Genomic DNA, 19,858 nt, shown 5'->3' on the forward strand with positions numbered 1-19,858 from the left:
AACATATATATTTATTTGTATATTTGAAGTTTACACATATGCCATGACTCCAATGTAATAATAAAAAAAAAAAAGCCCTTAACAGCTTTGAGACCCACAGTCTCTCCTGTATCCCAAGCGAATCCAGGAGGTAGAGCACGTATTCCTATTTTTACGGAGTCTCAATATAGCAGAAAAGTGGTTAAGGAGGACTATAAACCAACCAGGCCTAACAGGTACAGGACAGACCGAGAGCACTCCAAAGGGGTGCCACAGGAGAAAAAACAGAAGTCTACACAAAGAGCTTTATTTTAACATTTAAAGAATCACATATTCATCCCAACAGCTTCACCAGGTTTCGCCACCCAATAAGTTACACACTCACTCAGGTACTTTAAGGGTATTGCACAGCTCGTTAACTGATCAAGTCAGAGCAAAGTGGTCACTTTCCCTATAACCAGACCCCAAGTTTGTCTCCTGCAAGAACACCTGCCTGGCCCGGGCTGTAGGGCACTGCAGTTGAAATTTGCCTCCAGATTACGAACCAGTAAAAGCAGCACGATTTCTGTGGCTACTTCAGAGTGTCATGCTTATTGATGTGGAGCTTTCTGAATAGGGAGATTGAGGCACTGCCTGCTCAGTAAAACAACATTTCCTGTAGCGTTCCAGATTGAGGGCAGCAGTCAACATTTCAGTAGCGTGTTCCTGACAGATTATACAGCAGCCCTCGCTCAAGGATTTCTCCCCCTGCACGATTCCTAAGACTGTTTGCTGGTTGATTCTTTGTTTTGGCAGTTTGATGGTTTTGATGAATTGGCTGTGATCCAGGGATGTTCAAGTACTTCCCTTAATGTTAGCCTCTGGCTTGGAGTGTGCTTCAGCAGTCTTGAAATGAGGTCCCTGGCTCCCTCTGTTACAAAGTCAGGGAATGTGAATTCAATCTGGAGAACAAATGATAAAATGTCACAGAACACAGGTTAGAGACATCAAGGAGTATGAATATCCAGATCCCATCCTAACAGACTGATGTGGAAAAGTCTAACAGATGTGCTAGGTGCTTTTCGGTTATGTCTTACCCGTGATATTCTTCTATAGGTTTCTTGGTTTGTGCTTGCCTCAAAGGGAGGATTCCCAACTAAAAACTCATAGCAGAGAACACCAAGGCTCCAGAGATCTACTTTCTCATCATGCATCCGACCTTCAATCATCTCGGGGGGCAGGTAGTCCAGGGTACCACAGAGAGTGGTTCTCCTAAAAACGGAGGCAGTCTCAGGTTGATGTGTTCCCGGTCTTATCATCACAACAGCATGACTGTTCATGAGTTTTAGCAGCTAACATTGATTGAACACATCCCCTAGGCCAGATCCTGTGCTATGAAGTAGGTACTATTATAAATTCCCATAGGACACAGATTGAGGGAAATGTGTGACATCAGAGCTAGCCAAAAAGCTTAACCCCAATCTAACTCCAGAACCTCCTGTATGATGTGCAATATAAGAAATGGAATGTTTCACTAAGTGAAAGCTTCCATGCAGAGTTCTCTGTAAATACAATGTGGAGTTCTACATTTGTTTTTACATATTACAGATATGCTAAGAAGCTTAAGAGCCAGGTGACATTAATGACAAGAAACTAGAAACTGACCCACTGTGACAACACTAGGTTGGAGTTATAGATACACGCTTCTGAGCGATCAATGGTATAAAAAAGAAACTGAATGTTTAAGGGTGGCCTTAAAGTTTACTAAGAATACTTAAAAAAGAAGCATTCTTGCCAAAAATATTTAACCTGACCCCTGAATCCCTTCAGGCCCTGAGACCTAATTTCCAGTTTTCAGCAAATATAGGGATAAAGGTCAAAGCTAAGTGACAACACAATCAGAAAAATCCATTTTAAAATGTTGGGGAGCTGATCTAGATTAAGACCAAAGAGACACAACACAACCAATACAATGTGTGAACCTTTAAAACCAGTTATAACATTTTGTAGACAGCTGGGGAAATGTGAACATGGACTAAATGTTAAATATTAACAATGCTGTTAAATCTTCTTAGGAATGATCATGGTTGTAATTGTATAGGAGGATATCCTTATTTTCAGGCAATGCCTCATATAGTGCTTAAGACTGATGCATCATTAAGTTTGCAACTTACATTCAAATGCTCACCAAAAAAGTCAATGCAGCCAGATGGAGGCATAGGTGTGCTATCAACTACCAATTCAGCATTTCTGTTGATTTAGGTTTTTATAACAAAGATTGAAAAAAAAGTTGGGGACAGTATATGTCAAGCCAGGAGCACCTGTGTAGATTTTGTTGCTAACTCTCCGTGGCTCTTCACCACTGATACTGACACAGTCAGGCCTGGCACCTGGCGAGTACAAACATACACTGCACAAATCATGATCTGGAATTAAGAAGCTACCTCACTGATCATCTAACCCTCCATCACCACTGCAATGAGCAGATGGACTGAACTGGGGATTCTCAAATGGAGACAATCACTAGGAAACTACTGTGGTTATTACATTTGGGATGCAAGTGGCCATCAACAGTTCTGTAGAGAATCTTTTCAGAAAGTAATAAGTCATCTTTCCTATCACAACAAATTAAGGTCTAGTTTTACCCTGTGATTCCACGAAGTCTATGTTGTGGAATAGACTTATTGTTGTTTGTCTTAACAGACCACAACATCTTCCACTAATGATCATCAGCTAAAAAAAAAAAAAAAAAGCCAGGCTCGGTGGCTCAGCCTGTAATCCCACGCCTTTGGGAGGCTGAGGTGAGTGGATTGCATGAGCCTGCGGGTTCGAGACCTGCCTGGGCGAGACCTCATCTCTACAATAAAATCAAAAAATCAGCTGGGCGTGGTAGCGCATGCCTGTAATTCCGGCTACTTGGAAGGCTGAGGCGGAAGGATCGCCGGAGCCCAGCAGGTCGAGGCTGCGGTGGCCAGGAGCGGCCACTGCACTCCAGTCTGGGTGACAGAGTGAGACTCCAACTCAAAAAAAAAAGGTACAATGCGCTGCTGGAAACAATCAAAAGTGGTCTAAAGTAAAATCAAAAAGCCTTCCCCCACAGTGTCAATCTATTTCAGGCTACACAGCTGTTGACAAAAGCAGACCAAAGAGAATTTTTAACCATCATCTTCAAAGCTCCATTCAAACCAACCTGGTTTTCAAAGTTCCCCAAAGTACATCCTGCACCCTGAGCTCCGGATCTTTGTGCTATCTTCTGAAACTTCTCCCTGTCTCCTTGTCCAGGAAGCAGGCATATCTCCACCCTCCGAATTCAGTTAGGAGCTCTCTCTCTACACATGGCACTTCCCCTCTGCTGTAAATGTGTCCATCTGTTGCTTTATTCATCCCCTTCATTTGCCTCTCAGGACATTAAGCATCTTTAGCCCTAGGCCTAGAACACTATAAACAGCCCAAACTGGTCACAGAATAAAGCTGTCTTGAAAACTAGTCTATTATCACGCTTAAATTACTTCAAAGTATTTTGGGGTCAGTCATCTGCCCACTTAGTTCAAAACTTACACTTAAATATTTAAATTTAGTTCATGATTAGTCCCCAGGGCTTTTGCTAAACAAACCATTTCCGCTTCTAAAATTACTTACCTTGAGGATGGAGCATGTACTGACCACCCAAAATCTGCAATCTTCAGCTCTCCAGCTGATCCAAGAAGCAGGTTCTCTGGCTTAATGTCTCTGTGGATGACTCTCTTTGAATGACAGTAGGATAGGGCATTTGCCAATTCTGTGATATACTATTAAAAAATATATTGAAAGTCTATGTTTTAGATTTCATATAATACAAATTGCTATTGGACATCTCTTCTAAAAGGAAATCCAACATAGACCTAACATGTTTTAGAGGTTTTAAAAAGCAAGCGTTGTGGAAATAATGCTGAGTCCACAAAAATCAACTGAAGCAATTTATAGCAGTTAGCATGAATTACAAGTTATTCAGCGCTTGGTGGCCTCTTTGCTAATACAGCTGATGTGATATTGAAAGACAGGAAAGACACAGGTGATGCACCGTAACTATATCCCTACATGGCAAGTGATGGCCCAGCAGCAATGAATTAAGACAAGGCTGCCAGGGGAGGGGGAAGCACACCTCATCAACAAGGTTACCTCCATAATAAACATCTGTATACCTAACCCTGAATTGTACCCCACATCTTTAAAATTTAAAAATTAAAAAAAAAAATGACAAGATGAAGAACTGGTACAAATTAGGCATTCCAGTGTATAAAGAATGCTTTTGTTCTTTTTAAGAAAAAAAACAAAGTTTTGAAACTTTTCAAGTGCAGGCAATTCCTATTTTTAAAACCAAGATTGCTGGGCTCAGTGGCTCAGCCTGTAATCCCACACCTTGGGAGGCTGGGGTGAGTGGCTTGCCTGAGCCAGCAGGTTCGCGACACCTGGGCAACTTGGTGAGATCTCATCTCTACAATAAATCAAAAAATTAGCCAGGTGTGGTAGCGCGCGCCTGTAGTTCCAGCTACTTGGAAGGCTGAGGTGGAAGAATCGCCGGAGCTCAGCAGGTCGAGGCTGCAGTGGCTGGGAGCGGCCACTGCACTCCAGTCTGGGCGACAGAGTGAGACTCCAACTCAAAAAAAAAACCAAGATCATTCTATAACAAAAGGATTTGTGTGAAGCTAAAAACTTACTTCAAGCATATCGAAGAAGCAGGGCACAGTGGCTCATGCCTGTAATCCCAGCACTTTGGGAGGTCACGAGTTCAAGACCAGCAGCCTGGTCAACATAGCAAGACCTTATCTCTTAAACAAAAAAAAAATCAAAAAATTAGCTGGGTACGATGGCACCTGCTTGTAGTCCAACTACTTGGGAGGCTGAAGTGGAAGGATTGCCTAAGCCCAGGAGATCAGGACCGCAGTAAGCCCTAATCGTACCAATGCATTCCAGTCTGGGCAACAAAGTGAGATAAACAGAAACTAAAAGCAGTGGCATATTAAATAGCATGTCAAATGTGGGGGCATAATAAATGGGCCTAAAAGTACATAAGACATCAGTCCTTTTGTTAATCCTTTTCTCAACTTAAGATTTAGCAAGCAAGTTCAAAATTTACTTTATCATATGGAACTGTTAATTTGTAATATTTAAGCTAATATTTAGCTCTGGCTAAAGTTTGAGAAGAGTTTGCTTTCCAAAGTAATTACTAGACAGGATTAAACATAATTTCACACCCAAATCATTTACTAAACAAATGGGTAGCAGCCAAATGTCACTGTCAGAAAGGACAACTTTCATTATTTCAGTCCAAAGTCAAAGAGATCAAAATTACACCACAATAAACTGATGGGAAACACGAACCTGCTCTTCCACGATGCCAGCTTGGAGTGGCTGATGCTTTAATTGCACACATTAACAGTCCAGAGGGCAATGGACTGATCTTCTTCAAATCATCTCTGGAAGCCATTAGTGTCATCAGAGGCCCCGGCACAACTTTCTCCACACCTCACAGGCTATTAGACTATGGATATGTACAGATCCCTGACACTTTTCCACAATTAGTTTCATTTGAATTCATCTCAAAATAAAAACAGGTGTGTGTATTCATTCTAACTACTAAGGAATCTGGAAAGATCTTTCATTTACTTTAAAATACCTATCTGCTTACACCAAAATAAATTCCATCAAAAACAGAATAATGTATAAATAATCGTAGAATCTCAGTATAAGGTAAACCTTTTAAAAGTAGGTTATCAATATCAGAAACTGAAGAGTAACGGACCAAAACCAAAACAAAACTACAATCCACCATAAGCAAGACTACAAGGAAAAACAAAACAAAACAGGTAATATTTTAGTACCTCGGGCAGAGTCACTACCACTAATGAATGTAGATTTCCTTCCTGGTATGAAAGAGAAAGCTGGCCCAAAAGATGCCCATAAGAAATGTTAACAGCCAATTAAGTAAGACACTAATTTGTTTAGCTAATTTTTTTTTTTTTTTTAATTTATTGAGTCAGAGTCTCACTCTGTCATCCAGACTGGAGTGCAGTGGCACACACATGGCCACCACAGCCTCAACCTGCTGGTCTCAAGCGATCCTTCCGCCTCAGCCTTCCAAATAGCTGAACTACAGTCACGTGCCACCATGCCCGGCTTTTTTTTTTTTTTTTTTTTTTTTTTTTTAATAATTGTAGAGATGAGGTCTTGCCAAGTTGCTCAGGCTGGTCTCGAACCCATAAGCTCAGGTAATCCCCTCCCTCGGCCTCCCACAGTACTAGGATTATAGGCGTCAGCCACCACGCCTGGCCTGTTTAGCTAATATTAAAAAGCAAATAAAAGACATCTATTTCTACATTTAAGTTTAAGATAGTATGTCACCATTGTAGACATAGCGTGGTGGGTAGTGTTGATTCTAACAACTCTGAAAATGAGTGGAGTTTGTAAACCAAAGACAGAGGGACTGCACATGAGCACTCAGTGAATTAAGCTGTTTCCCACCGGGTGGCCAACTGACAACACTGATGCCATCATACCTACACACTGGAATTGAAAAGGGGAAAGGACAGCGGGTAGTAAAACCCAGGCTTCTCATTGCTGGAGTGAGAGTTTACAGATGAGCCAGGGAGGAGGCCAGAATGATCCACATGGTAACAGATTTGAGTGGAAGACATAAGTATGAATTCCATCTAACTTAGAGGTAGTTGGATGAATCTATACACGGATGACTATACACATATATTCCTTTGCTCTGTCAGCTGAGACAGCCTAGAAGTAATGACATCCCAGTAGCAATGAGTATACCCAGTGCCCAACTCTTGGTTTCTAATAATATCCTCCAGTAAACAGAACCAGGGCTCCTTGGAGAAACAGCTGAGTCTAGGACTGGGGGATGACATATACAAGATAAGGCTTGAGCATCCTGTACCAGAAAGGAAGTACAAAAAAGCAAAACAAAACCACAATGATGGTTTTCACAGGAACCATGTAAAAGAAAACGAGCTCCCAGTGGCCAAGTTGCAACAATTTGAGCCACAAAGGCAAGTAATATTGGATTATAACTCGATGTATAAAATACCCATGAGTCCACATTTTAAAATAAATGGCTGAATAAGGGAAAACAGATAAATCTCTGGTACAGAATTCCACATAATTTATGTAGATAAGCCATCCACTTTCTTAAATGTAAACTACACACAGTAACTTCCTTAAAAAGAATATAGTATGGAAAGGGGAAAAAATAGTAACTTTACAACGGAGAAACCTGGCAAACACTATCTCAGTCAAGTGGTCAAGCTTAACATCAACAGTGGTAAGTCATGTTAAGAGCCTACATCCTTGATATGTGATGAGAACACACTTTACTTCTGTGATCTTTCTTTCAAAAACCCATAGCCCCAGTCTAATCACAATAAAAACTAAGGAAATCTGAATAAGGTGTAGACTTCAATTAATAGCTATTTATCAATATGGGTTCATTAGTTGTAAAAAAAAAATACCATACTAATGCAAGATGTTAATAGGAGAGTAAATAGGAAATTAGGTGTGGGGTATATGGGAACTATCTGTACTGTCTTCATAATTTCTGTAAATCTAAAACTATTCTAGCTAGGCGCAGTGGTGTGTGCCTGCAATCCCCACTACTTGGGAGGCTGAGGCAGGAGAATTCCTTGGGTCCAGAGATTTTGAGTTCAGCCTGGGCAAAAAAACCAAGATCCTATCTCTTAAGAAAAAAAAAAAGTAAAATTATTCTAAAATAAAACATTTATATATATATATATGAGGGGACCCCCCTGAAAAAATTCAGAATTTATTAAAAATTGTGTATTTATTCTTTTTTTTTTTTTTTAAGTTGGTGTCTCTGTCACCCAGGCTGAAGTGCAGTGGCACGCTCATAGCTACCCTGGCAACAACCGGCTGGGTACCGGTGATCCTTCCACCTCAGCCTTCCAAGTACCCAGAACTACAGGCACGTGGCACTACCATGCCCCACTAATTTTTTATTTATTGTAAAGATGAGGTCTCACCAAGTTGCCTGGGCTGGTCTCGAACAAGTAGGTTCAAGGCAATCCACTCACTCCGGCCTCCCAAAGTGCTGGGATTACAGGCTGAGCCATTGAGCTCAGTCTATATTTATTCTTACGTGTTTAAACTTAAGTCACCTTCAAAGTACTCTCCATTTAATGCAATACACCTACGAGATGCTATTTCCACTGCTCAAGAGTTTTTGAATTTCTCAGTGTTGATGCCTTTTAGTGCTTCTGCCATTTTTGTTTCACCTCTTTCACATCAGCAAAACGTTTCCCTTTCAGGACTATTTTCATCCAGGTAATCAAAAAAGGTCCAAGTGAATAGGGAGAGTGGGCAGGTGTATTGTCATGGCGGAAGAACCAGTCACCTGTTTGCCACAACTTGGGATGTTTCTTCTGCAAATCATGACACAACCTTCTCAAAACTTCCAGATAAAAACCGATGGGTTCCTAGAACACTTACCTAGTGGCGGGGAGGGGGCCTGTACTACAAGAGGCCCACCCTCCAAAAAATAATTTTAGGAAGGCAACTACCTCTATGTGTTTGCATAGAAAAACAGCTATGCCAACAAACTGTCACATCAGCCCCAACATTCTACCTGGTTCCTAACTTTATCAGTACATATGGTACAACTAAGCTATTTTCATTTTCCATTTCAAATATTTGATCCTATTAAGCTATCCATTTATTAAGACAAAATCCACTCTACTACAATGAAGGACAGGTATAAAAGAAATGTTAATACCTACTATTGAGGAGAGGTATAAAAGAAATGGAATTAGTCTGAAAATAAAAACTTACAGTAGCAGTTCTCTGTTCATCAAATTTTGAAAGTTTCTGAAGCTCTCTATAGACTGTTCCAAGCGGCGCATATTCTAAAATTAGGTAAACTCTGGTGGCATCATGGAAATAACCATACAGTCTGAGAATATTAGGATGCCTGCAACAAAGCATAAACACTCTTAACACCTGGTTTTGGAGCTGATAGAAGAGAATGTACTAAATATCAAAAACACTGCTCACATAAAACCAGTGTATTTCACATTAAAGTACCTTCTAAGCCCTCCCAAACGCCCCCATGCTCCACGTGAAAATCTGAAACTATAGACCCACTCCAAGGAAAGCACATATATCCACATATCATTTTACATGCATTTCAAAGTATTAATGGTCCTCAGGTTTAGTTAATACAATTATTTCCTTCCTTTAAGCATCTCTACTCTTAGGGGGGAAATGCAGCTGAATATTAATTCTCTGTATATTTAACAAAAGGGGGGGGGCATGGTCTTCCCATAGTAGTTTGATACCCAGAGACAGATGACAGCAGTGATCAGTAACAGCAGCAGGTTGGGCACATGTGGACTACGAACAGTGTAGCGCATGGCCCTTCTGAGACCCCACTCTTTCCAACAGCAGCTGGGTGTTGCCAGGTAGGGACACAGACTTGATGTGGCCAGATTTTAAGTCTTAGCATTTCATTCAAATTTTAAAAAACACAAAATAAACCTCCCTCCCAAGTCAATCTATAGGCTGCTGCATGTAACCCCTGCATACCTCAGAATATGGAGTGTCAGTCCTCTAAATTACCCACCAAAAAGATTTGTCCATGTAAATTATTCCATTAACAAAACATTAAAATCCTCAATTGACTTTCCAAGATCACAGCACTAACATCTAGATAAATCTTGGAAAAAAATGACAGATTTAGGTACTTTGTGATATATGCAGCAGACCCTCTAAAAAGAAGTTTATACTCTTTTAGCTTTTACAAACAAAGTCCCGTGCACTTTGAGGGAGAGAGTGCAGGGAAAAAAGGCATACAATTTTTTTTTCACTTTCATAGCACAGGGGATATCACAGGATAATTATGACCCAGTAACCAGGTGTGGTGCACAAGCTTATATACCCTTTTCCATAGGAGAGGTGGGAGATGGGGAAGGCAGACAATGCTTCTGAGGGACAATAAATCATTAGGGAGAATGAGTGGGCCCAGGTGGTGGAAGGCAGACATGACAGGAAGGAGAGCAGTGGAACGACTGTGCCCCACTCTTTCAAACATTCCTCAAAAACTCACCGAAGGTGGGACTGTATTTCTACTTCTCTTCTGAGCTGATGTTCCACTCCAGCTTTCTCCAGCTGAACTTTAAACAGCACTTTAAGAGCCAGGATAAACTTGCTTTGCCTTTCTCTTGCCAAGTAAACATTACCAAACCTTCCTTTACCCAGCGGGCGACCAATTTCAAAATCCTCCAAAGCCCATTGTCTCCTAGGAAGGAACTTGAACATTTTAGACCGTGAAGAAACATTTTTTCTGACACATTTTCAGTTAGTAGACACACCTATAAATAATTTCTTATTCAAAACTGCACTCCATATGTACCCTCAGCAAGAACCAAACCAATAAAACTATGAATTGAGTCATCACAAACTCTGAACCCTGATTTCCTCAGCTGCCATTAAGTGTGTGAATCAGTGACAAGAAACAGTCATGGGTCTGTAGAGCTGAGCTACTTGATAGGAAATGTCCCAAGGCTACAATATGCTCATGAGGAGAGACCTATTGACAATGAGCAAGTCTATAAAAAAGAATAACTATCTGGGGCCTCCTTCAAACCAACCACGGTCACCCCCCACCAGCCCAAAGATGCTAACACTCTGGGTGGAGAACTACTCTGGTAGAGGACGCAGAGCTGCCATTACTGATGGAAGCAGGATAGACCCCAGAGGCCATTTGGGGCACCGGAGCCATTGGCTTTAGATTCTTAGAAAGCTTCCAAGAGGTAGTTAAAAGCAAAAAGGCTATGGGTTCATTCCTGGTTTCTCCTCCTACATTCTACAGTCCAGACAGTTGACAGCTTGGGAAATTTTTAGAAAATGTCTGGGGAAGATATTACACCAATCTTTATAATAAAGAATACTAAAATAAGTTATACTGTCAATAGGACTGGTAGCTCATGTCTGTAATTCCAGCACTTTGGGAGGCCAAGGCAGGAGGATTGCTTGCGCCCAAGCATTCAAGACCAGCCTGGGCAACATAGCAAGATCTAGTCTCTATAATGATTGGTGCCTATAGTCCTAGCTACTCAGGAGGCTGAGGAGGGAGGATCGCCTGAGCCCAGGAGTGTGAGGCTGCGATAAGCCATGATTGTACCACTGCACTCCAGTCTGAGTGAGTCCCTGACTAAAAAAATAAAAATTAAAAATACTATCAAGACACTCAAAGTCACATATGGGTATATAGTTGTGACATGTTTTGTTTTTAAGAAACTTCTAGCCAGGCGCAGTGGCTTACACCTATAATCCCAGAATTGTGGGAGGTGAGAAGATTGCCCAAGTCTAGGAGTTTAAGAACAGCCTGGGCAACTTGGCGAGACCTCGTCTCTACAATAAATAAAAAAAAAAAATGAGCCGGGTGTGGTGGTATGCACCTGTCATTCCAGCTACTTGGAAGGATCACCTGAGCCCAGCAGGTCAAGGCTGTTGGTGGCCATAAGCATGTCACTGCACTCCAGCCTAGGCAACAGAGTATGACTCTGACTCAAAAAAACAAAATGCAGTTTCCATTTTTGTACAATAAAAAAGTCCAGATGCATATATAAACCATATGTAATGGTTACTTCTGAGGGCAGAGAGTAACTTTTACATATTCCTATAACATAGATAGAAGAAGCCATACAAGCTTTTTCTAAATTTGAAAAGCAATTTAAAAATCCTTCAGAATCCGTAGTAAAATCCATCATTACATAAAAATCATTCTCTTTTTAAGATTGGCAATCTGAAAACATTTGTATCTTCTAAATAAAAATAAAGACCAATTTTTTTTCTAGTTCTCGTAACTAAATTTGCAATGAAATGGTAAATTCTAGTAGAATAATAGTACGGAACTTGTAAAAACTAGAAAGCTTACTTTTTTGATTCTTCATTTTTCTGTTTTGACGTCAGTTCCTCCTTAGGATTATTTCCTACATGGAATAAGTTAAAAGCCTGTTTTTAGAATAATTAAATGGGATAAGTTAAAAAGCTGTGACTACAGATGAATCAAAGAATGGCACCAAAATATTAATGATATATCAAGAATAAGAAATCTGGACTTTACAATAAGAAATCTTTGTAGAAAAGACTGCTCAACCATAATCTGACTTCCAACATGTGAAGTCTTTACAGAATTTCTAGAGTAAAGATGAGCAAACACAAATATAGTTAGACTCTCCTGTAATAAATTATAGATTATGTAAATTCTCTGGACCCCTCAGTTTCCAAATAAAGAGCTTCTCTGGCAGAATTACCAATCTTTCCATTCATGACAAGCTGCCTTGTCACCTTTCCCCCACTAGGCAGGCCAGTCAACTGCCCATATGCTACATACAAATTATCAACATGCAACAAAATGCAAGCCAGTCACCCTTCTTCCACTATATTAGTTCCAAGGGGAAATATCAAAAATAGAAACTACCAATTCACCAAAATGTACAACAAACCAGCTGTGTAACAGGTGACTACTTCATTAGCCACAAGAACATCTGGGACATTTCCACATCTATTCCAACACTTCAAACTCTAATAGCAGCCAGGAGCAGTGGCTCACACCTGATCCCGACGCTTCAAACTCTAATAGCAGCCAGGCACAGTAACTCACACCAGTAATCCCAGCACTTTGGGAGGCAGAGGCGAGAGGACTGCCTGAGCCCAGGGATTTGAGACCCGCCTGGGCTACTTGGCAAGACCTCATCTCTACAATAAATCAAAGACTTAGCTGGGTTTGGTGTCACGCACCTGTGATTCCAGTTACTTGGAAGGCCGAGGCAGAAGGATTGCCTGAGCCCAGCAGGTTAAGGCTACAGTGGCCATGATCGTGCCACTGCACTCCACCCTGGGCAACAGAATGAGACTCCAACCCTCCCCCGCCCCCACCACCCAGCAAAAAAAAACCTCAAACAGCACAGATGCTCTGCCCAGATGTCTGAAAGCAGGTCCCAAGTGGTTTTTTCCCACCTCATGGTTCACCATCTCAGATAATATCATCAATAAAACCTCCTCTTTACTCATCTTTCAGGTTCAATGAATTGCCCAGTTCTACTGAGTCTGCTTTTTTTTGTTGTTGTTTTTGTTTTTTTTTTGAGTTGGAATCTCACTCTATCGCCCAGACTGGAGTGCAGTAGCCGTTCCCGGCCACCTCAGCCTCGACCTGCTGGGCTCTGGCGATCCTTCAGACTCAGCCTTCCAAGTAGCTGGAACTACAGACACACACTACCAGGCCCAGCTCATTTTTGATTTATTGTAGAAATGAGGTCTCTCCAAGTTGCCCAGGCGGGTCTTGAACCCACGGACTTAGGCAATCCACTCACCTCAGATTCCCAAAGGCGCGGGATTACAGGCTGAGCCACCGAGCCCAGCTAGTCTGCATCTTAAAAGGGCTCTTAAATTTGTCCACACCTCTCAGTCTTAGCTTTGTCTCTGGATAAATCAACTGCTTCTGAGTCTTGGCTTCCTCCTCTGTAAAACTGAATTAAGTTAAGAACTCTGGCTACATTCCTAAGTGGTTACAAGGACTGAATGAGACAGTGTGGATGAAGGAGGCACACATCTCAGAGTCTGTGGCATGTGAGCACCCAGCAGCTGGTAAGTGACATCTATCCCACTCCACACAGTTCAGGTCACTGCCATCTCTGACTTCAACCTTCTTCCTATCTGGTACTCCTGGATCCAGTATTGCTACTCTCCAATTCATTCAAGTGCCTTCAGAGTCAGCTTCCTAAAAGGCAAATCAGTCCCTTCTCTGTTCAAAAAACCTTCAGCAGAGTTTTCCAACACCCCAGCAGTGCCCATGCCTGCCTTAGCTCATTCACTTCTCTGGATATCCCCCACGTGGCAAAAAACTGTGGAACGTCCCAGTTCCTCAAGTGTACCTGCTGCAAATTCCCAGACCCACTAACAAGCAATCAGATGGACATGGGGTTACCCGGCTCCTCCAAGAAGGTAGAAATCAGGTCTGTATTGTTGGCACAGGACTGGTCCACAGTAGGCATTGCTACTTCAACCTGGACACCACATTTTCTCCCCATCCTCAGTAGATATGACAGAAAAGCCAGGGCTCCAAATGGTAAGTGCAAGTCTATACACTTGCTTTTTTAGCAGCAGCTTTAAAAAATGACTACCCAATGAGTCGCACAAAGCTAGTTTACCAGGTGCTGATGGCTGGGGTTGCTTGCTCTTTTGGGTATTGCTCTGTGGCTTGGAGACAGGATGAGGTACACCAGTTGCCTGCAATTGCTTCTGCTTCTGGTCTAGCTTCTGACTGGACGTGAGCTTTTGTGCTTGCGAAGGAACACGCTGGGAAGAATTTGAAGGACACAAGACCCGCTGAGCCTGACCACTGCTTGCAGGTAACGGATTCTGACAAGGAAGTTGCTGAGTCACAGGAACACGTTTTGGACCTCCAAGTGGAACCGTAGCCTGCGTGGAAAGAAAAAGAAACTTGATGGTCTTCATGAATGAAAGATGAATATTTTGGGAATTTCACAGTTTGTTTTCTAGTATAACAAAATAATGAACATCACTGATAATAGATGGAAAGGAGAAAGCTATTTTAATCAGCACTTTCAGAGGATATAGTTAGTACATGGCCGATAAGAATACCTGAATGATACCTCCCATCCCAACTCCTCACCCTTCACCAAAATAAATCCAAACAAAAAAAAACAAAGCTCCATTAACAAACGTCCAGCGGGCATGGTGGTTCATGCCTGCAATTCCAGCACTTTGGGAGGCAGAGGTGAGAGGGTTGCCTGAGCCCAAGGGTTCAAAACCAGCCTGGGCAATTTGGCAAAACCTCGTCTCTACGATAAATCAAAAAATTAGCCAGGCATGGCAGTGTGTACCTATAGTTCCAGCTACTTGGAAGGCTGAGATGGAAGGATCACCTGAGCCCACAGGTTGAGACTATGGTGGCCGTGAGTGTGCCACTGCACTCTAGCTGGGTGACAAAGTAAAATTCCAACTAAAAAAAAAAAAATTGCCAATTGAGCACTTTCTAAAAATTCCCAATGACTTGAGAATATAGTCCTAAATTGTTATTTGGCAAAAAGCTATGATATAAAGACTTTATAACATTTCATTCCATTGAAATTTAATACATATGTTTAGAAAAAAGACAAAGATGGATCAAAATGTTCAACAGTGGTTATCTTCAAGAGACGCTTTGGAAGAATCTAAATGCTGGTATCTATAAGGTTTTCCACAAGAAGCTTATTGCTGTACTACTGATTAACCAACGTTTCATTTTCTAAGTACTTACAAAACGAACTTGAGCAAAAAACTCTGACAAAGAGAAACCAAATGTAGGCTCTTCAAACAGTTATTACTAAAATGTTGTATTTATATCCCTGTAAGTAGTGCATTACAAGCATAAATAGTTAAGTTAACTCTAAGACCTTGAGCCAAACAAACTAAAATGAGAAGGGCGACATTTCCTTCAGCTTCAACAGCCCATGGTGAGGGGCAAGCGAACTGAAGTGACACTGAAGCTTACAAGCCCGCAATGGCTTACATGTATGAGGCTTTACAAAGAGAGGGTGTTAAGACTTCAAGTACAAAGTCAATTACTTCTGAAATTAGCAGTGTTCATAACACAGCAGACATTCAGGCAGAGACAAATAACAAACGTTTAAACAGAGAACAATTTTTTTAAAACAGTCTCTGTCATGGGAACTGAGAAGCAAATACAGTGCCTAAAGGCAGCCTTTTTCTAATTGGTCCTTTTATACTTCTAGCCAAAAAAGTAGGTAATACTTATTTGAAGGAGATGCCTAAAAACAAGCCAAAAAAAAAAGTCCACATTATGATCAGAACAAACTATGCCCCAAAATTCATTTCTGGCAAGCAAGAAGGCATAGGCAAGTTTGGGACTCCTGTTGAGTCCATTGCTACCCAATATGCTGCACACAGTGGAGAGATGTAGGTAACCACAAGGCGAAACAAAAAAGTTATGCAAGAGAACCACCAAAATGATACTGGCTGCAAGAGTGACTAATTCACATTCAGTATGGCAGCAGGGGATCAAAAGTAAAGGTGGAAAACATTCTAGGTACAAGACCAACCTCCATATTGAGTTTTATAAATGGGACTGAGATTATGGATCATACAATTTACCTTAACAGGCTCTGAAATGCAGTTTTCTTTAGATCCGTCCATGATGCCTGAAAAGAAAAAGAATCCTTAATTTAAACAAAGTCACCTGTTTCAAAGTGTGATTGTTAGGATCGGCAGAATTATAGCATCCGGATGAACAGCCTCCACAACATAGGATCTTGCACTTTCTGTCCAGATGAAGCTGATGAGGGAGGAGTGCTTTCTCATCTGCTTTCCCCACCCTCACACGCTCAAGACTTCACTCCCAAACAGACTTGTTTTGCTGTTCCATCATGTCATCTCTATGGGCTCACTTCCACCCCTGGGTAGCCTGCTGGAATACCTGCTACCTTCAACATCCTCTTTATAATTACTGCAAAAAATGACCCCTCTCCCCTCCCCTTCCACAGTAAAGCCCCAGAACTACCCTTACTCGTCCTCTCTATTCCTATTCCCTTCCTGAGTCCATTCCCACCATGGGCTTGTCAATCCTCACATCAGACTCATGGTTGGCTCCAGTTGCTGCCACCCTCATCTTACTCGCATTCTCAGCATAGTTCCCCAAGGCTGATAACCACATTTTACAGTTCTTTCGCCTCCGGGTTTCTCTCCCACTTCACGAGCTGTCCCGTCCCAACCTTCTCTGCTAGATCACCCACATTTCTTCCCCAATCTGAGTGTCTGAGAGTCCTTTGACCCTCCACTTCTCCATCAACACCCTTCGTAGCAACCCACATCACCCAGCACCTCAGCTCCAAACATCTTTATGAGGATAACTCAAAATGCATCTTCTGCCCTATCATCTTTCTGATAGACTCAGATATCAAAGTATTTGATCAGAAGCTCCCAGAAATGTCTGCCAGGCATCTCACTCCCAACTCACCCAATAGAAAATCCCTCCTCTCCTCCACACTTAGTTTCCCCTTCCTGCTCACGGGTGTGGCTCTGAGTTCAGGCCCAGACCTACTTCTCTATCTACACTCCCTCCCTAGGTAGGTTCATCCAGTCTCTTGGCTTTCAATACCATCCACAGGCTGAGTCTTCCCAGGTATCCATTCTCTAGCCTAGACCTCTCCCTTGAACCTCAGACTTACATTTCCTACCTTCTGTGCAACATTTGCACCTCGTTATCCGAGAAGTATCTCAATTTTAACATGTTCCCAACTGAAGTCCTAGTCCCTCTCCACTCCCACCTCCCCAGATCTAGTCTCACAGATGTCCCCATCTCACTTGATGGCAAATCCATCCTCTCAGCTGCTCAGGCCAAAAGTCTTGGCATAATCCTTTACACAGTTCTGTCTTTCAAACTCCAAGTATATTTTGTAGGCTCTACCTTCAAAATCACTGCTCACCACTTCTACTACCACCACCTGGAAAACCACAATTCTCTCTCACCTGGATTATTTGCAACAAGCTCCCAAGGTCTCCCCACTTCCACCCTTGCCCCATTATGATCTACTCTCAACACTGCAGCCAGCGATCCCATTAACAAGTCAGATGTTGTGATCTATGGTTCAGAAGCCCCCCCCTCAAATCAAGGAAATATAAACTCCTGCCTACAGACAGGTCTGTGACATCTCAGAGAACATGCACCCCAACCACCTCTCCTCTTCTCATCCACTGCACACACATAAGGTTCCTCTATTTCCTCAAACAAGTTCCCTGCCACAGAGCCTTTGCACTGCCTGCTCTACCTATTAGACTCTTCTCCCGGGTGTGCAGCTCAGTTCTTTACTTCACTGAGGTCTCTGATCAAATGCCCCTTTCAGAATCATCTCTCCCTTTCTTTCTCCATAGCCCTTAACATCTTACATAAATGTTATGTGCATCAGTTTACTGTCTCTCCCCAGACTCAGATATCCAGCTACCCGCTCAGAATCGCCACAGAAATAACCTCCATGAAAGCAAGGGCTTAGACCCATCCATTTTGTTCACTGCTGTCACCCCAGTGCTTAGAACATAACATGCACGCAAGTGCTTTACAAATGATCCACTAACAAAGGAAATCAATAATAAAAATTGTTTATAACATTTAGTAAGACCACACTGTGAGTCAGGCCCAACCATCAAGTAGGGACTTTTCTTAACCAGGTGCTCTCTGGATTCTAGAATCATCGGAAAGTAATTCCCATCCATTTTATAAATAACTCCATGATGAAGACTGGACCAGGATTAAAGAACCAGGAGCCCTTATTTAAAAAAACAGCGAGTAGCAAAAATCATAAAAACAAATGCCTGTCCTAAGCAAACGTTAATTTCACCACATGCTCTAATGCTTTCTTCACTTTCCCTAAAAACTTCCCAGTAGTAGACTAATGAGATCACATAGGCCTAAGGACATTTATAAAATTCTTCTGACAGAAGCTACAGACATTTGCTCCAATTTATTCTACGTTTCTTCTTAGGGAAACTGAATACGCAGAACGGAATAAGATTTGGGTCCAAAATTCTGGGGAAAGCCCTTGGGAAGTCTGCTCTTCAGCAGATTCTGATCTACAGCCAGATTCAGGAACCAGGTGACCGACACAAGATCCATTAAGCTCAAACCAGAGATACTACTATGCTGAAAAACTGTTAACAACACAGAAGGAAGTTATTATGGCCCCCCCCCCCCGCCTGTGAAAGTCTGTAGAGATGAAGGGGAGGAGTGAGGAACAGAGCACGTTGCTGAAAAAACGTTTAATTCTAGGAAAAGAAGAGGTTAAGGAAGTGGAGACGTTAACAAGCAAGGACAGAAGCTACATCAACCTCACCCGGATGTTTCTTAGAGAGGAAGACTCTCAGGCCTAACCCCAGAATGAAACAGACGCTGCATTTTAACGTCCCCAGGTGATTGGTATGCACGGTTCTGTATCACTGAAACAAGAATCACCTGGACAGCTTGTTAATAACAGCTAGACACTTGAATCTAAGGCACTGGGCTCTCGGGAAGGCTACAGTTTTAACAAGGTCTTCAAGGAATCCCGCTGTAACCGCTGCGAGGGTTACGGTCTGAGAAACACAAGCCCAGGAAGGCCTATTCACCCCCTCATCCGGCCGGGACAAGGTCCTTCCCAGGCCAGTCGAACTAACGCAGCCCCCGTGAAACCACGCTACTGTTTTACTTAACACCCTTCACAACTGCGAGTGATCTTGTTAGCTCGTCTCCCCACCCCCACGAGGACGTCATTTCCCACACAGCAGAGATACCTTCTGTGTTTTTCTTACCCGGGTGAGCACCGTCTAAGATCCAGTCAGTAAACCGTCCCCTCCCCCCGCTTCCCTCCGCCGCCCGCCAACCCCACTTAATCTTCTTCCACCTCTGTCATCAATAACAAGCAGCATCTTAGAGAGGGAGCCTCGGTGCCCAGGAGCAGATGGAGAGTTGCAGGGGGGGCAAAGAACCCTGAGGACTTGGACCCCGGGACGGGAGACCCAGGGAGGACTTGTCGCTTGCCTCGTCCCCTCTCCGGCCCGCGGCGCCGCCGCCCGCGCAAAGACCACCCGGCCGGCCGCCCTTCGTCCCAGGCCTCATCCCCGCGACAGCGTTAGCCCCCACAGCCTACCCACCCGTAGGCTCCCGACTCCGACCCAAGGACCCGAGTGCTCCGAGAGCTCAGCCGTTAGGATTCAAAGGCTCTGGTTTTAAATGGGAGTTAAACTCTCTAGGTCGAAAGTTGGTTGGCCGGAGTTAGAGAGAGGCTGACTTGTGATTGGTTCGCAACAAATCCGACGCTTGAGTCACGTTGCAAGACGCCACGCA

At 42.7% G+C, this 19,858-nt stretch overlaps 1 protein-coding gene across 3 annotated transcripts; it reads right to left on the reverse strand.

Annotated features, from left to right (window-relative positions):
• Nucleotide 1: 1 nt before the first annotated feature.
• AURKA (aurora kinase A) lies at nucleotides 2–19,843 on the reverse strand. 3 transcript variants are annotated; one of them, XM_008060227.2, is made up of 9 exons: nucleotides 19,666–19,843; nucleotides 16,138–16,184; nucleotides 14,172–14,442; nucleotides 11,897–11,951; nucleotides 10,064–10,255; nucleotides 8,791–8,929; nucleotides 3,598–3,746; nucleotides 1,056–1,230; nucleotides 2–920 (listed from the first exon to the last, which is right to left on the reverse strand). In XM_008060227.2, exons 2-9 carry the CDS (start codon nucleotides 16,177–16,179, stop codon nucleotides 738–740), a joined length of 1,206 nt encoding a protein of 401 aa, XP_008058418.1. In that variant the 5' UTR covers nucleotides 16,180–16,184; nucleotides 19,666–19,843; the 3' UTR covers nucleotides 2–737. The 3 variants fall into 3 exon arrangements, with proteins under 3 accessions (XP_008058418.1, XP_021569138.1, XP_008058419.1); XM_021713463.1 differs by lacking the exon at nucleotides 19,666–19,843 and adding an exon at nucleotides 19,416–19,488 and having other exon boundaries at nucleotides 4–920; XM_008060228.2 differs by lacking the exon at nucleotides 19,666–19,843 and having other exon boundaries at nucleotides 465–920; nucleotides 14,364–14,442; nucleotides 16,138–16,179.
• Nucleotides 19,844–19,858: the final 15 nt, after the last annotated feature.

This window comes from Carlito syrichta, unplaced genomic scaffold, assembly GCF_000164805.1.
Source record: "Carlito syrichta isolate Samal-C Ts95f unplaced genomic scaffold, Tarsius_syrichta-2.0.1 Scaffold304561, whole genome shotgun sequence".
In the NCBI taxonomy this organism is placed as follows: domain Eukaryota; kingdom Metazoa; phylum Chordata; class Mammalia; order Primates; family Tarsiidae; genus Carlito; species Carlito syrichta.